The following is a 22,796-nucleotide window of genomic DNA, read 5'->3' as shown; positions in this document are numbered from 1 at the left end:
GCCTGGGTGAAATGATAATGTAGGAGAGGGAATTGTAATTAGAGATGGAATGAAAGGCCCTCTTAAAGAACTAACTATTAGACTAGCCATTAGGCTGCACTGTATAACTGAAGCGGCTCCATACTGCAATTCAAATCAAGCCATTAGAGCAAGTTCATTTCTGTAATCACAGGGATAAAACAAATGCACGGTGCGCACATGGTATAGAGAGGTATTTCTTTGTGCCTCTTTAGAATATAGATGAAAAGTGGGAGTGTGGAAATATGAATTCCTTTTTGAAGATATGAGAATAAGCTTTCTGTTTGGTTTCGTTTGTTCCCGCGTGGCTACAGAAAAAGTGAGCGTTGAATTGGAATCACAATAGCAGGTCGCTTACGAAACTCCTTTGCTTGTTCGTGTGTTTGCGGGTGATTGTGCATGCGTTGAATGACAGCAGCATTCGGCGGGAGACATTATGATTCGGAACGTCCAGCTGAGGCATGCCGGGAAGTACACGTGCGCCGTGCAAACCAAGGTGGACAGCATTTCCGTGGCTGTTGACTTGGTCATCAGAGGTGAGTCACCATAATAACTGTGATTTAAATAATTCACAATCTACCTGAAGAAGACTGGGCTTTGTCAGTGATGCATGTTTGCTGTGACTGGTTGCACTTCACTGACGAATGAATAAAGGGAGAGAAAATTGAGGCGAGTGGAAATTTCTCTCTGGAAGGTTTAAATGAAATTTACTGTCTAATTAGACCCAATAGCTCCCAAAGGTTTTACACTGAACTGATGTCGCTGCAGTAGCCTCAGGTGCTAAAACCACCGCCACACTCTCTACCGTCTTTCAATCTTTTCCTGATTTACATTCCCTCCCTCCCCTACCTTCTTCCTCCATCTGTCTCTCTATCTTTCTGTTCTCTTTCCTGCCTTGGCTATGCCATCTATCAGGTCCCCCAGGGCCCCCCACCAGCATCCATGTAGAAGGAATCACTGATACCACAGCTTCTCTGTCCTGGAGGCCCGGTCCTGATAATCACAGTCCAATTACGGCATACACCATCCAAGCCAGGACACCATTTTCCCTCGGGTGGCAAGCTGTCACCACAGGTAAGCTCTCTCCAACCAGCTGCGGCCTCCTCCAGTCACCCGGAGGGGGCCACTCTTCATCATGCCTCGGCTGTGAAAATATTGAAGATGTAATTTTTACCCCAGCATCAATTGTAGTGGGACCATTGACTCCCATTTTATCGCTCTCTTGGGAATCCTGAAACATGGATCTTGTCCCGATGATGAAGCTTGTTTGCTAGTGCAGTTAAGTAATGGGATCGGTGTAATCTTTGCCCACATCCTTTATGGCACCCTTAACATTTACGCATGATTGGCGTAATGTGCTTTTATCTCGTTCTATTGATATTTTTGTGAATTAGGACACTTTTATCAAAGATGGTTTTACTAGCTTCATTGATTTGCCAAGCAAGGGTCATAGATTTGTAACAGAAATACAATGTGACCTTGTAGGGGCTCAGAACCCAGAGGAAGAAAATGAGTTTTTGCCTTTTTAACTGGAATCATTTTTATTATTTTGGTTTTCAATATTCAGTCCCTTACAGCGATTCTGGTGTTTTGCTTGTTTCAGCTGACTTAAAAACTACACAGTGCCATGCATGCATTATTAAAGAATTCAACAAAGATCACCAAATTGGCAATGTAATGGTCAATGTGTGTGTTTATGTGCATTTTTTTTTAAATCCTTATGCGTCCTTGTGTGGTATTGGAAGTGTGCTGTGTAACTACCATGTCTGTTAGCCTGGAGGATAGCATGCTACTGATGCTTAGCTGAGACACTCCAAGAACACACAGCCACACACATTCATGTGTTGAAACTGAAGAGGGCACTGTGTGTTTTCTGCCAGTTCCTGAGGTGGTACGGGGCACCCGGCTGACAGCTACAGTAATAGACCTGAGCCCTTGGGTAGAGTATGAGTTTCGAGTCCTTGCGAGCAACTCCATCGGGACTGGCGAGCCCAGCAAGCCATCCAAACAAGCAAGGACAAAAGGAACATGTACGTACTGAATCTGTTTTAAAAACTGACCAGTATACATATCATTTACCCAACTTTCTGAATTGTTTAGGGAAATACTGTTCCCAAAATGTTTATTAATGCTGGAGGAAGTTATCAGCTAACACTAGCAAGCTTGGTTGCATGAGAAACTCAAGGGGGGAATCACTCCACGTCACGCGGCATTCCTGAGGAACGCAAAAGGTGACCTTCCGTGTTCTTATGCTACGCGCCGGGTTATGGATAAAATCTAGTAGAATGATGCTCCCGCGGTAATACACGTTCCAGCCATGTATTCCAGCCCTAACCTTATCCCTAACCTGAACCAGCACTTTAATGACGTTAAAATGTGTTTTCCAAAGCGATTTTAATAAAATGAACGAACATGTGTAGATTGATTCCAAACCGTTCTCATATTTCCTCATTTTTCCGATCTCGTCATTTAGGGATGTGTTGGGTGCCCGGAAGCGTAATATGTTGGTGATTTGTCACCTAGCGTAAAATATTACGCCTCGAGAGTGAGAATGTGTTGGTGTCACAGCACCTGTCAAAGTGGCCACACCCCAACTCCAGTTTCCAGATGGGTGATCAGCCGCCATAGATTTGTTATGAAACTATCCATAGAAGTCAGAATCTTTTTTGTGGTTGGCTATAAAGATGCTTTTTAACACTGTTAAGTTGGGCGTTTCAACACGGGAGTCAATGGGGATGAGCACGCTTTTGGAGGCTCAAGTGGCCATGAGAGGAACTGCAGTTCTTGCTACTTCAATGTTCAGCCTTGGTTCCTGCTTATTTCCACCACGTAATTCCCACCCGAGATGAACTTTTTGTTTTCAGTCAAGCATATGTTCATTAGTCAGCTTGACTGGTTCTGTTAGATCTTCTTACATCTGGACAGAGTTTTTTCACAACTTCTGTCTTTAGTTCAGTTTTTTTCCGTTTTTGGGATTAATTTTTTCAAGTAACCTTTGACAAGTAAAGGGTATAAGCATATTTTGTAAAATGTCAACCAACAGGCTGTCCTGATAGGTGGAGCGCATACCAAAAAATGCTCCCAGGAGCTCCCGGTTTGAGTCCCAATGGGCAAGACATTTGCTCCGTGTCGTTCCCCCTACACTCTTCTCTCTACACACGTGTCCAATAAATTTAGAAATGCTGATAAATATCTTGAATATACAGTCAGTGTGCTGGATATCATTACTGCCTCAAAAGAAAATGAAAGTCTCATTCAAATTGCAAAACATCTCTAAAAGCTTCTTTTAGCAGTTTAACAAGTTCAGATTCTTTACGTGTTCCCTTTTCGACTCGGAGATGGGAAGTTTGCTGATGTATCTGAATGCTGAAGTTCAGGCTTGTCACACACTTACCTCTCTTAGCAATTTAGGATTTGCTGGAAGGAGCATTATTACATGTGCCTTTGCAGTGTCATGTGAAGTCAACCCAGCTAAGCTGATCTGTCTTCTTCCTTTAGCTCCGAAGGTCACACCAGCTAATGTGAGCGGAGGCGGTGGCAGTCGCTCCGAATTAGTCATCACATGGGAGGTAAGCAAGCTTGCCCAAGACCCCCTCACCCATGGAGGAGGCAGCCAGACGTCATTATTCTCTGTGGATGTAGACCTCTGTTTCATTAATAACAGCTGAACTGCTTAATGTATGGCATTTCATTTTTAAGAACAGAAAGGCAATAACTGCTGCTGTCACCCTGGGGGAGAGAAAAATGCTTTTGAGGTTTCAATAAGATAATTAAACTCAGTTGTTCCTTCGAAGTTCTCACTTTTCTCCTCTTTTCTTTATTTTTCCTTTTTCGTTCTCTTTCTTATTTCTACAAAGCTCCCCGCATATCAGCCCGGCTCCAAAAACGTATATTTGTTCAAGCTGCTGCTCAGAATCATCAGCTCCTGCTGTGAACCATTTCACTGTTGATGTTTCAGTATGCACAAGTGTGGTTAAAAGGTAACTTCTGCTAAGCAACGCCCCTGTTTTGCCTCAGCCCCTGAAGTTCTTTATGCCGTTCTGTGTTCATACAAAAGCAGGGGCAGCAGGTTGTTCATAACTGTTCCTTTAAGAAATTAAGAGAAGGCGTCTCTCCCCCAGGGTAACAGCAGACATGTCTATTCGCATGGCTGCAACCCAGGGCCTAGAATACAGCTCAAGATATGAATGAAGGTCTGCGTCAATGATACACACAACTCTATATTGGTCAGCCAACATAGTCAGCCAAGAGTTTAGTTTACTTTAACAGTTTTGGTTGGAAGACTTTGAATGATTTCTTTGGACTGTTGTTTTTTCCAGGGTTGAACACAGCATGTAGTACTAATGATTTTTACAAAATAAGAATTGGATGCTCACGTTTGAATTTCTCTTGGATTTTCTCTAAACTATGCAGAGTCAAAAGTATACATACAGCTTCAGATATATACATAGACCCCACATATATTTGCTTAAATGTTTCAGTTGGACCTTGACCAGATGTTTTTGGTAGCCAATTTAGTTAATTTCAGTTAGAGCTCGACTTATTTCTTAGTGAGCAACCTCTCAGTCCATAGCGATGTAAAACTTAGTTCACAATGGACAGTGACACTTTCAGCAGGTTCTAGCTCATGGCAGGCTTGAGCTTTGGTCGTTTCTGGCTTGTTTCTGAACATCTTAACTAACGTCCTCTCATCTGAGGGTCACAGTTGGGTCTTCATCCAAACCTTGGCAAACTGGTGAAATAATTATATAAATAAATAGGGTTTTTTTTCAACTCTCTTCTGTTTATTTTGAATTAAAAGACAAAACATTACCCTAGGATTGATACTTTTCACCTCATAAATGTACAAATGCTTAGGCAATATCAGTAGCAAACGCTGTGTACGGAATAGGCTTTAAAGTTTCATTTTTTTTTTCATATCTGCTACAAGTGACACCGAACCCACCATTAGTTACGATGCCAAACTCACTAAACCCGAATAAAAGGTTTTTCACATTTTTTTATAAGTAAGAAAAACTGCATAATATAAAAACCATTTGTTGTATTTAGAGGTTACCTCTAATAACTGCAGAGAAAGATCAGCAAACATGAGAGAAGATGTAGTTTTGCTGTGATAATAGTAAAATCATAACAAAAAGTTGAAAACAAAGAGGGCTCAAGAATAATCCCTGAGGGACACCACAACGTAGTCAAGTGTGTTTGTTTCTGTCTGATTAGTCCTGTTTTTGTTTTGTTTTTTCAAGAACCTTTAAAAGCTTTGGGTGGTCATTCTGAATGTCTGGAGACCATAAACACTTATTCTAGCAGTTTTAACAAGTTTTATCAAAACAGTAGACCCTACTTCTCTCCAGACAAAAAAAAAAAAAGATGTACTCTATGTATCTTTTAGTAGACCAGAGTGAAGAGGTTTGGTTTATTCACTAGAATAATGGAGCTATAAATATCTGAAGCATGACCACGGCTACGGCTGTGTTATCATGCTGAGTGCTTTGTACTGTGTAATGGATGTGTCTACTTATAGTTTTTGTGTGTTCAGCATGTTTTATTGCCTAAAAAACTGAAAGCCTCGTGTCTAACTATATTACATCGCATCCTCACATGGCAACTGTAGTTAAAAAATAAAATATAAAGACATAGAGTTGCAGTGTGTTTATTTTCCTTTCTTTTGCAAGTGCTCACACAGTGTTGTTTTCCTGCAGCCTGTTCCGGAAGAGCTGCAGAACGGACCGGGCTTTGGCTATGTGGTGGCTTTTCGACCCCACGGCGCCACAGGCTGGATGCAGGCAGCCGTACCCTCCGCTGAAGCATCCAGATACGTCTTTAAAAATGAGAGCATTCAGCCCTTCTCCCCTTTCCAAGTCAAGGTTGGGGTTTACAACAACCTGGGAGAAGGGCCATTTGGACCTGTTACCACCATCTACTCTGCTGAGGAAGGTGTGTATGATTTGGAGTAGATCTGCATGTCTAGCTAGCAGTAATTCATCACTAAAAGACTGAGTCAGTCCTCCTTTCTTTAAATGGCAGCAGCGATCTCGCAGGCAGCCTTCTTCTATCAGCACTCGCAGGCGTCTTCAGCATACTTTCCTCCCTCTGTTGTTCTAATAAAAAGAAGCCGCTTTGAAACTTTTTTGATGTTCTCTCTTTGAGGGGTCATCAAAGCGCAGTACAACTTCTAAAACCAGTCTTTACACATTAACTCCAGAGCCTGGCCGAGCGCCCACCAGGGTCCGCGCCAAGAGCCTCTCTGCATCTGAGATTGAAGTTTCGTGGAAAGCTCTGCCCTGGAACGCCAACAAGAAGAGAGTGCTGGGTTACGAGGTGAGCTCTGATGAAATACCTTGTTTGTGTGAGTTTTCCCCTGGATGCATTTCCTGTTTGTACGCGTGTGTGCGCACACATGCCAGCTAATGCTGTACAATCTTGTTGTCTTCTATTATTGATGAGTGTTCGAGACTTATGCACCTTGGGCGCGCGAGATAATAGCTCGCTGCCTGCATAATGGTCCAGCCGAGTCCCAGGCCTGTGGGTTTGGTTGTGTTTCTCTTGTTGCTTACCTAAGTACTGTAACCACCCTGATTAGCGTGCTGATGCAATACTCCAAGGGATAGAATGCTTAGCTTCTAATCCACACAACATAGCAAGCAGTGGCTCTGCAGACTTTCTCCGTCAGTTCTTGTCATTTTAATTCTGCTCACTGTTGAAATCCAAGATGCAGACGAAGACGCTTTCGTCGTCGGACTGCGTAAAATGCCAGAATTATAAATTGTTGACCACTCAAAAGCAACAGAGGAGCAGGCCCTCAGCAAACCATTCTGTGAGGAAAGGCAAATTATATTTGTGCTGTCAAGCATGCCCGCTGTTTCAGCCCTGACAAGCAGGGTGACAAAGAAAATCTGTTATCAGTGGACATTGATGGCAGGGGATTTTCACTTTTTTTTCTTTATTTATTTATTTTATTTCCCCACTTTTGCATATTTGACCTCAATCTGTACAAACAAAACTTAAACAGAACACACATCTGCCCGGCACAACGGAGGAACACAGTTCACAAGGCGCACGAGGTGGCATGCTGCTAAAGCTTGTTTTCAGACCGCTCACAGCTTCCATCCAGTTGAGTTCACATCTCCCTGTTTCCAGTTTGCACCTCACTGACAGGGTGTAACAGAAAGCTTTTAAGGTGTCCATCGTGTTTTCTGCATTCACGTCTGCGGTTCTACCTTGTTGCTTTTCAGCTGAGGTACTGGAGTAGAAGTGAAAGGGAAGACACGGCCAGCGTGCAAAGGACTGTAGGAAATCAAACATCTACTATTATTCGCGGGGTGAAAGGCAGCACCGCATATTACGTCTCAGTGAGGGCGTATAACACTGCAGGAACGGGGCCTCCCAGCACCACTGTCAACGTCACCACCAAAAAGCCACGTAAGTATGGGATCAAATTAGAGCCTGCAAGAGATTAATGGCTGGCTGAGTTATATTGGGACTAAACTCAGATAAAAGGTCTATTTTAACCTGAATAGATCTCTATAGTAACTTTCACTGATCATATAGGCCAGTCCAGAGTAGATTATCTTCAGAGTTTCAGTTAAATATCAGCTAGAATCAGCACATTAGGCTCTTTTAGGGATATACAGATTATTTCAACTGGTTACCACTGAGCAATTTTCTGCTGATTAGAGGTCTAAATATGCATCAAAATGATACACAGCCATAAAATTGGGATCATGTTGGCTCAGACGTGAAAGTCTGGTAGACGTCTATATCACCCTCGACATTATTTCAACAAGCAAACACATATGTTTGTGTTTTTTTTGCATTCCACATTTGATTGTTTTACAAAATGATCGTGAAGAGATCCCAGGTACACAAAGGACACTGATTTAGTATTGCCAATATGAAATCAGTATTTTCTTTATTGAAAAAATTGTTCATTCCATGCATGCATCAGTTATGCAACTGCTTACTGCAATTCAGGGTTGCCAGGGGGTTTGAGCTTGTTCCAGCTGTCATAGAGTGTATGCATATGTACAACAGACAGCAGAGTTATTAGTTAGTTTCATCTCATCTGAGAAAAAGATGTGCTTCCAGTATGCATCATCATTTTCCATGTTTTCCTCATCATACTTCTGTCTGGTTTAAGAGTTTTTCTCAATCTCCAACCTCGGGTACATTCCTGTGCAGAGTTCTAGTGATTGTCATCTTTGAGAGAACAATTCCTTACTGGGCAAAGTCATTCACTGCTGTTTTGGCAGTTATTCTATGGTCTTTAGACACATCTCTCACTAATTTCCTTTCTAGAATCTTCTAAATCTTTTAGAATTTCTTGATGACACTTCTCCCTCTAGCTTTACGAGCGTCAACAAGTCTAAATGGATTTCTTTTGTTTTTGCCATGATGCTTTCTCAAGTGACAGCTCAGACTCTTGAAGAAGTTTTATACTCTGTGTAAATTGGAAGATAACCCTCAGTTTAAAGCACATCTTTGTGCATATTGCACAGCAGTGGTTTGTGCTATGGATAGAAACAATATGGAAATAGTTTATCCTTTCTAAAGAACCTGTGGCTCCGGTTTTTTGTTGACTTTTTACTGTGTTTCTGTTTCTTCCCATTTTTTAAGCTGAGACTTTTCTGTGATAAACGGTGGTCCTGTTTTGTACTTAATCTATTTGATTTTTACAAAAAAAAAAGTTTATTGTTCAAAAAAAAAATATTTGCATTTGGTGGTACTTGGACAGGAAACGGTTGACTGTGTGATGAGGTGGTGAAGAAGAGTATTTGAGCTTCTTTCTAATTTTTTGTTGTTTATTCTCTTTGGCCTGGAAAGGATCATAAAAGCAAAAAAGTTAAAGTTATTAACGTTGACTTTTTTTGAATGTGAAGAGTTTCCGATGAGTGTGAAATAGAATGATTATTTTCTTTGTTCTCTTATTTCCAAAGCTTGAGAGGACAATTTTATTAAAACAAAAAAAACAAAAAAAATATGACTTTTCTTATTGCCTAGGATTAGACATAGACTTAGTTGGTCTGAGCTTATCTCAGAGAGTTAACCAAATCTTCATTTTGTTTTGATGTCATCTTCAACACCTTTTTAAAGACTATTTGCTGGGTCACCTTTTTCATAAGCACAGAGCGTGATGCAGACAGCGTGGGTTCTAATCCCATTCTGTCTGTCTGGTTTGAAGTTGCAGAAGAGTTTTTCTCAATCTCCAACCTTGCAGTACATTCCTGTGCAGAGTGCGAATCCCATTAACTCTTTACTGGGATTTTAGGTTTTATAGAACCAGCTAGCACAAACAAAGGCTGGCTATGTTACAGTTGCTTCACAGTACACCCATCTGATCAGTGTGCCACTGCTCAGCTATCATTTTAAGGTAAATGATGTGTTTTTGCTCTCCCAGCACCCAGTCAGCCACCGGGTAAAGTGGTGTGGAACACGTCGAACTCCAAGATTATACTGAACTGGGAGCAGGTCAAAGCCCTGGAGAACGAGTCAGAGGTCACTGGTTACAAAGTAAGCACCCAGACGCCTTGTTTTGTTAGAAAATTCTGTCCCGTGCCACGCTGCCATAATTCGATCTCTTCTTCTTCAGGTGCTGTACAAGAAGAATCGACACAGTCGCCCCAGCGTCATGGAAACAAACACCACCTCTGTAGAGCTGGCGCTTCCTACTGACGAGGATTATATTATCCAGATAAAGCCATTTGGTGAGGGAGGGGAAGGCAGCAGTAGCAGGCAGATCACCATCCCAAGGATACCAGGTCAGTGGAGAGCTAGTTAGTGTCTCCCTCGTGGCTGAGCTGAATAATCCCGTCCCCTGCTGCTGTCTTGGCAGAACAGATTAGCTGCTCCAAAGCGACAGAGACTGGGGAAATAATGTTCTACATTTGACATTTGTGTAATTACAGTTTCTACGTGACACCAAAAAGTATGTAAAGTAAAATACTCTATTTAGAGTCCTTTCTGTGCCTCACTCTGCTGCTCAAGGAGTAAGATGAGAACATGTTTTAGATATTTTTATCAGCTCTTAATTGCTAAAGCAGGTTGAAGAGACGTCTCTTTAATAAGAAAAAGGTGGGAAAAAAACGTATTTCTCTCATAGACTAACAGCCTTGTTCTTTTCAACACCTTGTACAGGCCCCAACGCAGTCGGCTCAGCATCCAAGGTCTCCACTCTATCAGCACTCAGCACAATAGCACTGTCTTTCACAGCGCGGACATCTTTATGACAAATGTCTCGCAGCAGGCATTGCATCTGATGTGAAGACGGCGCTCCGGCAGAACGCAAACAAAGCCCACTCTGGTGTAACTAGATCCATTCATTTAGATTTTAGAAGCAAAAGGAAGACGCCGAAGGAAAAAAACAACAAAAAAAGACAAAAAAAAAAAAAAAACGCCATTGAGATAACAGGGAAGGGGTCCCCTTCAGCGCCCAGGCTAAGTAAGGGAGATTGACCGATGTCGTGACTATGTTGTTACCAAAGCAGCTTTCATAAGAAAAAAATAATCAGAAAAAAATGTCTTATATGCATTTTTTTGTATGACACGTTGAGCTTTTATAGATTTTCTTTTCTTAAATAAATTTAAAGTCTGTCTGGGCATATTGGGTCAGAACATCTGCATGACAAGCAACATCATCAAATTTTCCAGTCTGGAGGTGAAGAATGTGATTTGACAGATCACCCTTTGTCTTCTAAAATACGATACTACTTGTGACTTTGGTTTTTTTTTTTTTTTTCTTCATTTCTGTTTCTGCACTATTTTGAAAAAAAAAAGAAAAAAAAAAGCTTGTCTCAAAGGACTGCATCGACAGCTTTGGCATATGCTGCTATTAATCCCAATTTGTAAAGAGACAACTAGCATTAGACTTTACATGTTAATGCTTTATCATTCTAGGAAAGTGGCTTTGGGTCATCTTGGTATATCAGATAATCCTAATAGGCACTAAGCTTGGAAAGTTTTGTCAAAGCAGTCACATGAAATGTGAACACTGAAAGCGTTATGAGTTGCAATCATTCCTCCTGTCCAAAGATGGCATAGCTCCACTGCAGCCTCATGTTAGCTTAATCTACACTTGTGCTAAAGTTCAACATGAGGTTCTGGTCTTGGTTGTGCCGTGCTCAGACCACACAATTATTTTAATAAACATGCTCAGTGTGTCATGTTAAAAGATTCCAACATCAGATGTGCTTATATGTTCAGAACATATTTGGAGGGCTAAATTATCAGCAAAAGCTAGCTTGATTAGCAAGCAAACCTAAAGTGTACAAGTATAACGCCCCTGAAACTGACCAAAATTAAACTATAACTACTTGGACAAGCTGTACCTCACAGCAAGTAAGTTATAGCTTGTATCCCAACTGTATCCTTTTTTTATGATAATCCTACTCAGAATTCTCTCAAAACCCACCAACACCTCAAACATGGTTGAGGAATCCAGTTCAGTGACTGAATTAGCGAAGGTGGAGGCTAACTGGCTGCTTGGCCAGGCCACATCCCTAACTTTAATCCAGAAACAAACTCCAGACATGTAAGCTATGAAAATAGTTTGCCCCAAATACAATTTTTATAAACTGTATATACCAAGCTTTTTTAAATAGCAGCTGTAAAGACGTTAATTGAATCACTCTAGTTGAGCATTTTAACACAAAAGTCTATTAGAACGTACTGTCTTTTGGAATCAGCCTCAAATGACAATTGAAGGATTTGCATGTTGGTTGTAAGCTGTCCAATATGCAGCAATAGTTTTTTGTCAGCTCTCATTCACTCAACTGGCTAAAACATGCCTCATAAGCTTGCTACATCTTTCTGGCCATGGTACTTTCACGCTAATATCCAATAGTCTTAACCTAGCACTGACTAAATGTTTTTTTGATGTGCCAGTTCCCCTGTTTGTGTCGCCTTGCTGTGCTACAGCAGTTTTACTGCTATGAAGACAGAACAAACCTCCACGCTAATAGTTGGACTTTGCTAACTGTAGAATGCTAAAATGTCACATATGTTTCTGCTGAACTCTAGAACTCAGTCTCGGACCACAGATCATACTGCAATTGCACTTGGAAGAGATTTTAAACAGCCGGTACGGACAGAAGGAATGATCACAGGGAGCAATAACTGGTTTATTTGCATAGCGTGAGTCTAAATCCCATCATCCTCGATGCTAAAGCATTAGCATATTAGCATGCCACGTTTTTGGTGCCAGTCCCTTGAGGGGTCGGGTTACCCAACAGCTCCCAAAATGTCGATGAAGTACTTAAAGCCATCCACGTGATAATTACCGACTTTGTAACCAGATGTAACATCGAGCTATCGTTGAAAGCTTCTCCCTTGGGTTCCTCTATCATGGCCGTTTAACAGCAATGGGAACCGGGCCTTTGTGGCTGTCTCATGCTCCTCATTCTTTAAGTTAGCCCTGTGTCTAGAGCTATTCTTTGCCTTCTGTGTGCCTCATCATATGTTCAAAATCCTCAGGTCCTTAAAGAGCCTTAACTTATCATATGTATATCAAAAACATTAGAAACATAGGACTATGAAGCAGCCGTGGTGATGTTTACATGCAGCTTTGTGGATAGAAAACTGTATGTAGTGAGGGGGGCCAGCATCCTTTTCCTGATGTTACAGAGGTGAATTTGAATGGCATTCTGCTGTTTCGCATGGGATATTGGCAATATATGAGGCCTGGTGCATTTTTATAGGTGTGTATTCTTAATAAAAAAGACAATGCTGCTGATCTTTTCCTTTTTCCCATCGTCTCCTGATGCCATGTGGGGCTGCTGTGCTACGCAGAGTACAGTGCAGTCTGTATGTAGCTTGTAATCCAGTTAAGTAGTTTGTAGTACGTTGAAGGGAAGTGTACTGTAGGCTACTGGGTCTTGCTCAGAATCATGCATTGAGAAATGTGTAATATACTGTTTTGTACACTTCAGATCATTTATATAAAAGAACCTTTCTAAAGAGATGATTTACTTGGTTTTTATGTATCAACTCTGTTTCATACTGTAGCTAACTGTTGCTCAGCATGACTGTAATTTGTCCTCTCTTACGTCCATTTGCAAAACTGACTGAATGGCTTAAGGTTCGTGCATCTGATAAGTTTGTGTATACTGTGCGTGTACCATGAAAACTGAACCACGATCAGCCCAATGTCTATGCTTCTGTCTCAGTCAGCCCCTCTGAGATGTGCTGGGTCTTCTGCTCATATACGCGCCACAGGAGAGTTTCTTCTGTTGCTGTTTGTTGTTTATACTGTGTTAATAAAGATTACCGATTTATAGAACAATGCTGAGCGCTGCTGGTGCATCAATATGATATCGGCCTGCATGACATATTGCAAGAAAGTGCCCCTCTTGAACTCTTTTCTGTGATACACCTGCACCATTTCATAGGTTTTATTACAACGTGCCCTGAAGGCAGGTAAAATACTAGGACTTCATTCAGTGTAGTGCAGTCAGACTCGGGACATCTTCACACTACAACTATGACAGAATGTGCCAATAGCACTCATCATTAATACTAATAGTCTGGAGAAGAAGCACAGGAATTTTAGATCTCCATATTTAGCAATCAGTCTCTCTTTTCAGATATTCCTTAGCTCAGAATGTGTTTTTATCTCTGTCGATTTTCTCTTGAGAAGTGCCTTCTTCCATGCAAATAGCTGCACTTTTATCTTTAAGCAGATTTTTTTCTGTTCTGCCTGAATATTCTCGGATCTCTATCTGCCTCTTCATCCCTGCCCAGACTAATTTTTAAAACTCTGGACTGTAACAGAAATATTAACGATTGACTTTGTCTTTCCATTAATCTGAACAGGGTAACTTCATTCCCCCTCCGTCCTCAGCTGTTCTCTTAATGATCCACGGCCTTGCCTACGCAAGTTGCAATTTCTCCTCCAGGACGTCTTTTTTAAATTCTTTTTATTAATCTATTATTCTTAATTTATTTATTTATTTTAGCTTATTTGCAAGTCTTGGGCCTGAGTTTGCATGTTCTACTTTTTTTTTGCTCTGGTTTCCTCCCACAAGCTAAAGACATGGATGTCAGGTGATGGCTCAGTCACACTAGAGTAAGAATAGGACTGCAACCTCCTCACAACTATGTAAAATCAGTGGCTGTCCAGTGATTGCACTGAATTCTTTTCCAGTCGGAAACCAATTGCGAGCACCTGCAGTAACCGACTGGTTGACCAGAGGTTGACCGTGCAACACCCTCAACCTATGGGTGACCACTTTGAAGCAACTGCACAGATCATGTAGTCTGACTCAGACCGACTCCAACTGCTACATGTCTCTTTGCAATGGGGCTTAATTCAACTGGTTGTGTTCCAGTTTTATATGAAAGCAAGGTTGCAGTTAAGCCTTTGTCCTGCAGCAATCACATCGCTATTTGTGAATGAATTTCTGTTATAAATCCATGAGGTTCTGGATGGACTTTTTCTCTTTTTGGGGGCGGGGTAATAATTTAGAATTAATTTTTACAAGACAATAGAAGAGACTGGAAAGGAGGGAGGAGGTGTGTGCACATTCAAATCTGCAGTAATCTTTTGGCAAATGGGTCAATCGCTCAACCCATTGAGATATGAGCACCCAGACCTGCAATTTTTGATGATTTAATCACAGTTAATCATCATATTATCACAAATCGATCTAAATGCACGTTATTGACAACTTGACACCAGTCAGTCATCGTATTGTCATCACCGTCTTTACGTAGCAAAGCTGCTTTGAAGACAGCAGCTGACTGAAAGTGTCCATGGCACAGCAGTAATTTTAGTCATGCCATGGTCTCCAACCACTGTTTTCCCTAGTGTGACTGTAGCTTAACTGGTGACTGTGATAAGGCTGAATGTGTAACTGTGATAGCCCTGTAATGGGCTGTTAACCAGTCTAGGTAGGAGGGGAAAAGAAAGAAATGTAGGGTTTTGCTAAATAACAAAAACAATTACACAAATGACAAATCTGCAGCACTTGTGTGATGCTGTCAGGATGGAGCAAAATTTCTGAGGAATGTCCAGAGATCGTGCATATGCGTGTTTATATATATCCTCGGACAAACAGTCTAAAAACAAGAATGATGAAGGAATTTTGCCATCCAAACCCTCTTCTGTTTATATCTCAGAAAACATGAAATGTCTCATATCTCATGTGGAGAAATAACCAGAAACACAACCTGTAGACTGTATGTGTGAATTGGGCCCTGGCCCTTTAAATAGTATAATATACAAAATTGTTCAACTGAACGATTGCAGCGCATTAAATCTGGGTGTTTTAGATGTCAGCCTATCCAAACAGGATTTTGCTGGTCTTCCTGAGAAGGTGAGTGCACGCAAACCTAAATTAGCAACATTTTTCCAAATATTGTCCAATATGTCACATGAATTTTTGAGATTTATAAATAAGTACTCCAGTATTCATATTCATCAACTATCTGGTTTGTGCATAGTGAAGGATTTCAAACATGTCCGATATCTAGCTTTGGTGCATTAATATACAGTATCTCAAAACTGGAGACATCAAAGACAAAGTTAATATGCAACGAGATTGGGGAAAAGACTTTCAGTGGATTAAATATTAGAATATTGTGTAAATGTTTCATGGATGGAAATCCAAAGTTGGGATTTTTCAGCGTCCAGTCTTGTTCGTTTACAGAGATGTGTCAACAACAGATCCATCAAAGGTCCAGTGTGCATTCTTCCGTATATTGTCTGTATCTGTGATGAATACAAAGGTATCACTGCCTTAGATCATACCAGATTTTAGGACTTTTATTCCAGTAATGGAGGGTGAGTAAGACCCCCATTCTGTCTTATGTTAGTTTCAGGCCACCCTCCTAGGCTGCCCTAGAAGGACCAGCAGCTGTGAAAATAGCTGGATAGATGAATGTACTGAATCATGCTGGAAATATTTTATTTTTTCCTCCTAGTTCAAATATTTTTATATCAGTGTTGCACAGTTGCCAAGGCTGTGCCTTCTGCTGTTTTGTGTTACCTACTTTATAATATATATCACTAATAGGAATAGCAATTACTTTATTTGTGAAATTCTTTCAGACATTATCAAACACTATCAATCCATTACCTCTAGCTGCTTATCCAATATTAAGGATGCCAGCTCAGAAACATGGAGTGTGAACCACACAATCACACAGTCTTATATCCACACATATGGACAGAATCACCACTTAACCTGACTTTGGACAGTAGGAGGAAGCCAGAGTCCCCAAAGGCACCAGGTGACCTTGACTGTTGAGCCTTCCTGCTAACCACTGCACCAATCAAATACCAGTGACAAATAAATATGTATTTTGCAGAGGACTGCATGATAGTTATTCTTGATACTTACTTATACATACTTTACATGGACAAATTGATTTCACCTTCTAGCAGCGCTGACATATCTCTAAGCAGTATCCATTATTCCTTCGTTATTTATTTTGAGTAAACTGTGCAGACCTAGATCCTTCAATTCCCATCATCCAACATGTTATTGTCGCTTCAATTCCAATTCTAATTATATTATCCCTCAATAACAAAAAAGTCTCCTCAAGTTGCTTTATATTAAATATTGAAGGTAAATACCCTCCAATAATACAGTGAAAACCCCAACAATCAAACAGCGGTAATGCGCGAGCACTTGATGAAAGTGGGAAAGAAAAATTCCCTTTTAACAGGAAACTTCCAGCAGAGGGGCGGCCATCTGTTGTGACCAGCTGGGCGTTAGGGGAGGAAGACAGGATAAAGACACGCTGTAGAAAAGAGCCAGAGACTAATAATAACTAATAATTAAATGCAAGAGAGTCGTGTATAAAAACCACTGAAAGGTGGAGGGTCTGCCTCCCATCCTACTTTTAAATACCATAGGAACCACCAATAATCTGACAGCAACGTGCTCTATTGGGGTGATACGGTACTGATTAATCAAGACCTGCAATGGAAACTTATTATAAATGTGCAAATGCCAGCTGGTGATATAAATCTAAATTAAAGCTGGTAAGAAAAAAATCAAGGGGGTGAATTAAGACATAAGTGGATTTCTGTAGCAGCAGAGACAGACTCTGGTATGGGAAAAGCCAGAGCGAAATAAATAAATAAATAAATGATAAAACTGGGACACAGCCATAGTTATCTACCCATCATGGGCAATTAGAAAAAAACAATCTGTGCAATGAGACTGTATGTGGGGAAAAGAAAAAAGAATAATTTTGACTTAATTGGCTTTCCGTACCAGCAAAGACGAAACTATTGTGACTTGTAAACAATGTGAAGACATCCTGCAGGTGTTTCGCAGACTAATATAAAATGATTGTATTCTGTGTGAAGTACCAAGTGATTTTTGAAGTTCAGTGAAAATGTTGAGCATGCTTCTTTGGTTTCAGAAATCCACTAGGTGGCACTAAAAGCACCCAGAAACCCACTGCAGCCCACTTTTACTGCATGTACCGAATGTGGTCACAAGATGGCAATACAGACCAAGGCTGTTTCCATCATATTCACTCCAGCAAGAATCCTTCACTACTCTGGTGTTACAAAAGAAGCCCTTTATTTCACAAGCTGAATTGTAAATGTATGGAAATATTCAAGTAACAGAAGGGGAAAAACAAACCAAACATTTCCTCAAGTTCAAAAAGAAATCCCTCTCCCTTCATTACAGAATCAGAGACAGTGTTTGAATCATACTGAGACATTTATTTATGCATGTATGTTTTTTTTTTCCATTTAGACTGAATGCAAATACAGCAAATACACACCACCAAGCACTAGGGGGATGTAGAGCAAAAGGCAGTGGAGACTTGGAGGTGGAGGTTTTACAGCAGAGCAGTTTGATGGTCTTCACAGAGGGAAAAAAACCTCACATCCGTGATCCATACTGTGCTGGTTTTCTAAAGTTAATGGGGCCAAAAACGTTCGGCATCTCGTTGAGGACCATCATATTCAGAGAGACTCCTTTTCTCGCTGCCTTCAAAGTCATCTTCTTTACAAGACAGCAATTCGCTTTCGAGACAGCTCCTCTTCACCTTGGGTGGAGAGGAGAGGTCGTTCCTCCATCTGCCTCGTGGTGATTAAGAGCACTTTCAGGCGCGCACTGATAATTGCTCCCGCGGCTCTTAACATAAGGCACCCATTCGTGTGACATTTCTATTGCACCGCTGTCCTTCGGGTTCTACTTACTGCCTCGTCCCTCACCTAAAAACACATCTCTGCTCCTGTCAGTTTCTACAAAGTGTACAGGCTAATACACAGAAGTACAGATATTTATATATAAATACAGGTCCTCCATCCTCCAACTCGCCACCTCATTACACAGCTTCTCTCCCGATGCCTACAGTTGTTTCTTTTCCATCAGTAGTGTGTCCAAACCTACAGCAAAGACAGGCTTTCCCCCCCCAGCAGGTTACAGTACATGTGCTGCAAATCATTGCAAGCAAGTGCCTTCTCAACAGTCCAGTGTCATATGACCAGGTAAAATAAAACAGAGCAAAACAGAATATACAAATCATCAGTTTTCTCCTGTTTTCCACAGACACCACCAACAGCAGGTCAACAGGTTCAAATCAGGGCAAAGGGAGGATTAGATGAAGAGGGCAACAAAGCCATGGTCACAAATGTTGGAAAGATTCCTTCGAATGTCATTTTACAACTCCGTGTTGTTGGTTTTGGTTACGCTTTGATACACACGACAGTTCACAGTTTTCTCCCTTTAGAGGACACAGAATAAGAAGAATGTCTGCTTATTGCAAATCTCACAAGCAGTGCGCGTCACTGCTTCAGGTAACAGTAGCACGAAAAGTTAACAGTGACAGCGGGGACACAGGCTAACACGGGTCGGGCTCCGTTAGAGGGATTTGTATGTTTGATAGCTGATGCATAGTATAGTATTAAAGGTCACCCAGAATCGACGGATATACAATATGAGACAACCAGCACGCTGTGTGGGTGGAGGCCACTTAACGCATGACATACTATACGCTTTGTCTGTGATGCGAAACAGGGAGGAGCTCACTTTGACCACTCCTATAAATACAAACTCATAAACCACAATGTCAAAAAGTTAACCTGAAAACAAAAGAAAAAAATGAGAGAGAAAAAGTACCCTTGTTAATCTTGTGTCTTGAACTCTTCAGGCTGTGTCTGCAAACATGCGCACAATCCAAGAACCAGTCGCTATTTAAAGAGCTGCTATGATCAGTGGTTTTACATAACAAGCTAATCAAAAGAAAAAACTGACTCTGTAGTTTCCTTAGCATGTTAGCCCCTTTCAGCTCACTGTTTTGGTTCACTCTTACACCTTTTTACAGCATGGTTTACGCTGCATTTAATAAAACCTCGCGCTGCTACCGGAGCTAACCTGGAGCCTGCAGGTAGGTTAGCAAAGTTAGCATAGTGAAGAATTTTACAGCAAAACAAAATCCCTGAAGAAAAAAAGAAGATGTAACAAATCATACCAGCACTATAAGAGTGCCGACAGCGATTAAATAATGGAATTGAATTATTAGCTTGGTAGAAAAAGCGCTACAAATAAATGCTAATTTGTGCTAATCTGGCTATTTGCTTAAATGCTAACAAGTTTATTATCACAGATGTCTAAACGTGAACTAGACAGATAAGACTGTAGTCATGTCGCCATATCATAATTATCAGGGTAAAAAAAATCTTGATAGCAATATTATCTCAATAAGTAAAAAAGGTTTTTGACGATTTAATGATGATAGCAATAATGCTAGTGTTTAAATTTTACCATAGCTGTTAGGTCAGAGTAGTGATTTTTTTTTTGCAAAAAAGAAAGTCAAAGTACAAAGTACAGAGATGACAAAAGTCTAACTATGACTGTACAAATACACAAAAAAGAGCAATTACATGAATATTTATGCTGTTATAATATGTGCATCGCTAACGCTATTAATATTTTTTAAATATCCCAGCTACCGCTTATGCACAGTTATTACTGATACTGCTAACGTAACGATTTTGTAGTTTGGGCTTGTTATGCTCTTTAAACGTGGCCAACATTAGTAAATCACAGCTGGTGGCTGTGATGTCAACATTGGCATTTTGCAGCCCAACTTTACAATCTGGAAAACCAGCTCTTAGTTTGGAGCCAGTTGATTACAGCTCTGTCAGGGAGAATTTACAGCATGTTCACACATAAAGGCTGAAATGTCCAAAAACACAAGAGTGTCAAACAAACTCTGTTTCCCAATGGAAGTCAGTAAAGCAAGTAAGGAAAAAAGAAGTAAATATATATCACAAATAGAATATTATTTATATTCAAAATTTCCTCTGAAAACCCTAAAACTGTGACCAGCATCTCTTTGTGTTGGTGGTGAGCCGACAGCAAAACAATAACAGTGAAGCTGGACGAGGACAGTGATGCTTGTGTGTTGAAGACTGGGACCAGTTCCAGCTGTCCTCTGAACAGTTAGTACAGTCTGTCCACCATTCATTGGCCTCATGTATTTTACACTTTCTCAACGGTCCTCGTTCCCACTTCTCCGGGCTTCCAAAGGCGGACATATTCATGTGTGTATTTTTGTTTTGTTTTCATTCCCCCTGCTATTTTTAATTGAATCATGCAGATTATAATCTTCTGATATTATACATATTTCATAAACAAGCAAACACTGAACATAAATTAGATCCTCTATAGATAAAAATGTAAAAAGCTAATAAGACAGCAGTTGATTATACTGAAGGTGGCATGGCTAGGAGATGGCCAACAAGCAAAAAAGGCTGGCTCTTGCCACTTGGTACCTCCCCATCCCTACCCATGCTACCAGCATTTGTCCCCATACTTTCTCCCACCCCTTCTTTTCTCTAATAATAACAGCAGCACGGGGTAGACGTGTGACCCTTAAACACAAACTGTGAGAGGTGACGCCTCACTGGTTCAAACGAGCCAAAACATGTTACATTAAATAATATGGAAGAAACGTGTGAAATCTTCCAATCGAAGATTTATCCTCTTTCCACTAGAGGGTGGAAGGCTGGGATCGGCCGGGACGGGATGGGAGGCCGGGTCAGATCAGAGGCCAGTCACAGTTGGTATGTCTAAAGGGAAAGGAGTGGAGGTCTACTGCTTCGTGGAACGCAGTCTGTTGTCGTGTTGGTGTGTACACAGTGGGGTAGAAAGTCCTCTTATCGGGTTGGTGGCATACTGCAGGGCGGGGCCGGAGACACACAGCTGGAGGATCCTCTCCTGTCCCCCGTCTCAGGAGCCACCATGTTCAATCAGGACTGCAACCACATGACAACACATACATAAAAAGATGTTTTGTGCTCGTGAGCATGTATAAATCTGTCTTTCTTCGCTTTCTGCTCATTTTTCTTGTCTTTTTAGTCATTTTAGGGTCTGCCTGCCACTGAGTTTGAAGTAATTCTGCACCTTTGTGGCCATTTTTCTTTGTACTCATTTTGCATCCCTCATTTTATGTCTGCACATATTAATTTTACATTTATAGTCATTTTTCTCATTTTCGGTCATTTAGGACCTCTTTGTAGTTGTTTTGCATTTTTTGTGCCATGTGTAGTCACTCTACATTAATATACTAATTTTGAATCTTTGTAGGATTCGTCTCACCTTTTTGTTCATCTAAGATGTCTTTATAATGGTTTTGTATCTTACTACATCCCACAGAGAGCTGAGCCCTTTTTCCACGGAGAACGTTTTACAAACTGACTTTTTTGGTTCCACAACAGCCGATTATAGTGTTACTTTGATCAGCTCTGAGTTCAATCACCCTCAGTCCATGTGAGTAGAGAAAGAACACCATTATCAATGGCGCTACAATACCAGGATTCACCATAGCATTTATTAAGTATTTTTATCCAGTCATGGCAGAAATAATCTATGAGTTTGACAGAAAATAATCTACTTTAATGTTCCCCAGCATAACCATTTACGACTTCATCTAATATCAGCCTTCACTGATAGATGATGCCTCCCATCTGTATAGCACAGCCATAAATACCAAGAGTTAAATAATAGTATCAAATTTAACAACAACAACAACAACAAAACAAAAAACAGGACAGGCAATATTTTAGTATAGCTTTTGTAGGATGGGCCATTTTCCATAAGGAATACAGATCATGTTGGGACCGAATAACCCACTATGAAGAGATCCAAACAGACCCAGACAGGATGAACTGGCAAATAACAGCCCAACTGGATGTGGAGCTAATCTGGTTTGAATCTCTAATCCTTATCTGTTTTAGGACTCAGTACTCTGACCTGTTTGCTGAGCCAGAAAAGCTGAGATTCCATCATCTGAGGGTTAACATACTCAGAGGTGATAACAGTGATTCCTGGAAGAGGCTGGAGGTACATTTTCATCTCATTTTAGCTATTTTGCTTTCTTTTTGTATCTATTCTAGTTCCATTTGTTCGATAATGTTCTGCATCTTTTGTAGGCATCGGGTTTATTACTCTTTTCTTCTCAATTAATATTTATTGTATAGTTAGATGTTTTGTATCTGTATGTAATATCTTTCTTTCTGTTGGTTGACATTTTGCATCCCTATGTTACTCATGGTTATTATGCACGTCATTTAGCAGTCAATTTATGTCTTTGTATATCTTTTTGTGCCTATTTTGCATCCCTTTGTAGTACTTTTGCATTTTTTGGTAGATTTTTCTGCAACAGTAGAAGAGCTTTGTCGTTGTCCTGTCTCATTATAGCCATTTTCACTCTTTTTTTTGTCATTTTGAATCACTTCATATCACTTTATGTGTCTTTCTGTCATATTTGCATCTTACATTTCTAACTTCCTGCCTCCGTTTGTAGTGTTTTGG

General features: G+C 40.6%; 2 protein-coding genes across 4 annotated transcripts in view; one reads left to right on the top strand and one right to left on the bottom strand.

Annotated features, from left to right (window-relative positions):
- cntn4 (contactin 4) overlaps nucleotides 1–13,283 on the top strand; it is a 191,719-nt gene extending 178,436 nt beyond the window's left edge. Inside the window, exons 14-23 of one of the 2 annotated variants that reach the window (XM_087840514.1) lie at nucleotides 437–554; nucleotides 934–1,092; nucleotides 1,899–2,048; nucleotides 3,517–3,587; nucleotides 5,718–5,952; nucleotides 6,221–6,336; nucleotides 7,251–7,437; nucleotides 9,413–9,525; nucleotides 9,605–9,773; nucleotides 10,150–13,283. In XM_087840514.1, the coding sequence (XP_087696640.1) occupies nucleotides 437–554; nucleotides 934–1,092; nucleotides 1,899–2,048; nucleotides 3,517–3,587; nucleotides 5,718–5,952; nucleotides 6,221–6,336; nucleotides 7,251–7,437; nucleotides 9,413–9,525; nucleotides 9,605–9,773; nucleotides 10,150–10,241 (1,410 nt within the window). In that variant the 3' untranslated portion in view covers nucleotides 10,242–13,283. Of the gene's footprint in view, nucleotides 1–433; nucleotides 555–933; nucleotides 1,093–1,898; nucleotides 2,049–3,516; nucleotides 3,588–5,717; nucleotides 5,953–6,220; nucleotides 6,337–7,250; nucleotides 7,438–9,412; nucleotides 9,526–9,604; nucleotides 9,774–10,149 lie in introns of both variants that reach the window. The other variant, XM_087840512.1, reaches the window with a different exon arrangement.
- A 4,388-nt stretch (nucleotides 13,284–17,671) lies between these two features.
- Nucleotides 17,672–22,796, bottom strand: part of LOC102787828 (band 4.1-like protein 1) — a 100,107-nt gene continuing 94,982 nt past the window's right edge. For both annotated transcript variants that reach the window (XM_087840510.1, XM_087840511.1), the window contains one exon: nucleotides 17,672–21,238. In XM_087840510.1, the coding sequence (XP_087696636.1) occupies nucleotides 21,233–21,238 (6 nt within the window). In that variant the 3' untranslated portion in view covers nucleotides 17,672–21,232. The remainder of the gene's footprint in view (nucleotides 21,239–22,796) is intronic.

Source organism: Neolamprologus brichardi, chromosome 5 (genome assembly GCF_056152115.1).
Source record: "Neolamprologus brichardi isolate AB-2024 chromosome 5, ASM5615211v1, whole genome shotgun sequence".
Classification (NCBI taxonomy): Eukaryota; Metazoa; Chordata; class Actinopteri; order Cichliformes; family Cichlidae; genus Neolamprologus; species Neolamprologus brichardi.
Note: the sequence above shows the minus strand (reverse complement) of the source record. Positions and strands in the feature narration are given on the sequence as shown.